At 34.9% G+C, this 3603-nt stretch overlaps 2 protein-coding genes across 2 annotated transcripts; one reads left to right on the top strand and one right to left on the bottom strand.

Annotated features, from left to right (window-relative positions):
* The first annotated feature begins 788 nt into the window (after positions 1 to 788).
* On the top strand, positions 789 to 2657 carry LOC17899334 (protein GrpE). Its single transcript, XM_006305435.2, has 3 exons — positions 789 to 1085; positions 1175 to 1648; positions 2289 to 2657. Exons 1-3 carry the CDS (start codon positions 831 to 833, stop codon positions 2469 to 2471), a joined length of 912 nt encoding a protein of 303 aa, XP_006305497.2. The 5' UTR covers positions 789 to 830; the 3' UTR covers positions 2472 to 2657.
* Positions 2658 to 2689: 32 nt separating this feature from the next.
* Positions 2690 to 3400, bottom strand: LOC17900812. Its single transcript, XM_006304288.2, has 3 exons — positions 3207 to 3400; positions 2950 to 3106; positions 2690 to 2872 (listed from the first exon to the last, which is right to left on the bottom strand). Coding segments are annotated over exons 1-3 (249 nt in total). The 5' UTR covers positions 3298 to 3400; the 3' UTR covers positions 2690 to 2871.
* Positions 3401 to 3603: the final 203 nt, after the last annotated feature.

Below are 3603 nucleotides of genomic sequence, written 5' to 3'. Positions count from 1 at the left end.
AAATCACTATAAGAGTGAACTCGTTCCCCGGCGGGTTCAGCGCCTCGTCTGAAGAGTCTTTTTGGAAGTCGAGGATCCGCCAGAAAAAAAAATTAAGGTTAGCAGCTGAACCGAACAAAGAACACATGTTAATGGGTGAAGAAATATTTTTATCAAAAATACCTTAAGATGATGAATCAGGACGAGATTGGAGGAGAACGAAGGAAAACTGGGATTAAAATTCCGGGGAGACGAGTAGAGAGGAAATTTTAGGTTTCGAAGATATTTGGGAAACTTAGTGAAATGGAACTAAATCGTCAGGCGTATAATTAAAAAAAGAAATTATATGTTATTTTCGTATAAAACATGTGATTTCCAATAAATAGTCGGGGTCAGTAATAAAAAACGAAATTTGTATGTTTTTTTTAATATCATGACATTGGATTTTCGACAAAGAGTAATAGATGAGATTTGAAATTCAAAAATAAAAATGATAGCCTTTTAATTTGTGTCCCCTGATAGAGTGCGTAGGGGGTTAAGGCGACGAAGGTAATTTAATGTGGTCTTCTGACATGCGCTATACATCGAACGTCATTTACCTAATTCTTTTCAAATCCATAGTCATTTATTATATATTCCCATAAAATTATCTTTAAAACAAATAAAAAAATCAATTTTTAGTTTGGTTGATTTCAAGTTTTAATTTGTATTTCCAGAATATGCACTTTCAAAATTGTTCAGGTTTAAAATGACCTTTTACCCTTTAAGTACATAACAAATTAGATGTTTTTTTCCTAATTGTTTTTTTTTTTTAACCAAGGGCTGTGTTGTAGTTATGAACTCACTTTTATATGATTTTGCTGGCACTTGAGGCTCTCACTCAGTTCATATCTCAATATCTCCAAATTAGCAAATCCAATCCAACAATGGCCATTTCTTTCGTAATCGATCCATCCATTGCTCCTTGCTTCTCCTTCTCCTCTCCATCTTCATCAAGAACCCTACCTTTACGAAACCTTCGTTTCCATGGCAGCAGACCTTCACCATTATCATCTCCATTGATTTCAAAACCCAATCGAAAATTCCCAATCTTCGCTTCTTCTCCTGTAAGTTCTTTCTTCTCCTCAATTTTACTTCTTCATTGATTTTGAAAATCCATAATCTTTGCCTCTAATTCGAGAATCTGTTATCGTAGAGTAATAGTGAAGAAGCGAATTCGAAGTACCCAACAGATGTGAAATCTCTGATTAGGGTTTATAAAGAAGCTCTCTTTAACGGAGACGAAAGCTCAGTTGTGGAAATCGAAAGGATGTTTTGTAGAATCGAGAAAGAGAAGAATAAAATGGATCAGAAGGTTTTATCATTATCTATGAAGATTGCTTCTGAGAAAGAGATGAAGATTAGATTAACTGCTGATTTTGAGAATACTAGGAAGAAGCTTGATAAAGATAGGCTTAGTACTGAGTCTAATGCAAAAGTTCAGATTATGAGAAGTCTTTTGCCACTTATTGATAGTTTTGAGAAAGCTAAGTTACAGGTTAGTGTTGATACGGAGAAGGAGAAGAAGATTGATACGAGTTATCAAGGGATTTATAGACAGTTCGTTGAGGTTTTGAGGCATCTTCGTGTTGCAGCTATTGCAACTGTTGGCAAGCCCTTTGATCCTTTGGTAAGTTTATGCTTTGTAGTTTGAAGAATGTTGCATTGTATCACTAAGAATGATGTTATCGTCGTAGAAACGTACTTGAAATTGTTGACGGAGTCAGTCATTGTGTTTGGATAATGTAGTAGATGCTTCTGTGCTAGTGAGTGATGATAAGAGGATTATTGTTTGTTGTATATGGGTGGTCTTGAGTGGTAAAAGTATTCTTTATTGTTGTTGTTGCATGAGGCTATATCACTCACTAGTACAGATGAATCAGTTCAGTTTTTAGGTGGTTTTAGATAACTTTGCACTTAAAAAGAAGACTGAAGTCATAGTAGCTTTTTGTTGCATCACTAAGAAGGCTCTTATACACTGTAGAGGTAGTCATAGAATATACTTGAAATTGGTAAAAGAGTTAGTGATTGTGTTTGCCAAAGGAGTAGAGGATTTTGTATTAACATCTTGGCTATGGCTATATGATACTTCTATACCAGTGTGTGATGATAATGGAGTAATTAATTGTTGTTTATACAACTCAGTTATATGATCTTTGTTTGCCAGCGAGTGACAAAAGCGATTGGATACTCAGAAAGTTGTTTTCAGATGAGTAATGTTTGTTGTTTTGGGGTTTTAAGTGACTTAGCAATACTCTTTTTTGTTGTAGTTGCACGAAGCTATATCGCGAGAAGAATCTGAGACAGTTAAAGCAGGGATAATAACCGAGGAGCTGAACCGAGGATTTCTTCTTGGAGATCGCGTTCTGAGACCAGCAAAGGTTAAAGTCTCTTTAGGACCTATCAGCAAGAAGACTCCTTCAGCTACCGAGGAGATAACACCTTCTAGTTGAGTCAATCTTGGGAAAAAATTTCATTGTCAGTCCATTTTTTTATCCATCTATCAAAGGGATAACACCTAAACCGCAGCTGATGTCTGAATGAGAAAGTTCTTTGGCTGCTGAGATTATAACTGATTCATGTTTTTGGTTTATACAACTGTGTTATAGCAATGGTTTAAATTCATAGCTTTGAGTGCATTAAGATGTACTATGTGATTTGTCATACCTGATTCATGAATCAAACCATCTCTCAACACAGTTTAGAATCAGTTTGTGCTTGAAAGACTTCAACACTATACAAAGTACACATTACATACATTGCACACATCCCACCAAAAGAATCAAAACATCATAAAACTTGAATCTTCCTTCTTGATTGTTCTGTCTTTGGAAGCTTCTGAAATTCACAATATCTGAGAAAAGTCCAAAATTGGAATTCACATCTCTTTTAGGATTCAATAAATTGAATGAGTAAAAAACTAATACTTACCATTGGGGAACATGATTCTGAGAACTAATACTTTTGTAGAATTTTGAGAAACGACCACGAGACTCAGGTTTGGGTTTAATAACTTTCTTCTTCAAACCAAAGATCTCTTGAACCAAAGGAACATGACTTAATACAAGCTTCCATGCTAGAAACCACCCTGCAAAAACCCAAAAACCAAATCAAATACTTCGTCTTCTCAAAGCCCTAAAGATCAAAACTTTATGGTTACAAACTTGAAGGGGAGAGAGAGAGAGTACAAAGAGCGATGAAGCAGACGACAAATGAGATGGCTAGAAGCGGACGTAAGAGGAAGAAGACGATGTTGTCTAGGAACGAATGAGATTCCATGGATGAAGCTGATCGATCACAAGTTCTTAGCTTTTGAAAGATCTCTGTTTTAATTTTAATCTACGGTATGGGGAAGGAAGAAGAAGAAGATACAATTTCAATATAGAGCTTTTAGAAGGGATCAGGTCTTTTGGTATTGTTGTGTATATATTAAATCGAGTATGGGCTTTTAATAGCCCACTTGGGTTTTGGATATTTCGAATTTTTATGTATATAGGTTTTAACTAGCGGTACACCGCAAGACAATTTATTAATAAATTTTTTTATTTTTAAGTTATATTTTTAATTTTGTTTTGTATTTAAAAT

This window comes from Capsella rubella, unplaced genomic scaffold, assembly GCF_000375325.1.
Source record: "Capsella rubella cultivar Monte Gargano unplaced genomic scaffold, Caprub1_0 scaffold_1, whole genome shotgun sequence".
Taxonomy (NCBI): domain Eukaryota; kingdom Viridiplantae; phylum Streptophyta; class Magnoliopsida; order Brassicales; family Brassicaceae; genus Capsella; species Capsella rubella.
The sequence above is the reverse complement of the archived record's forward strand: the minus strand, read 5'-3'. Positions and strand labels throughout refer to the sequence as shown.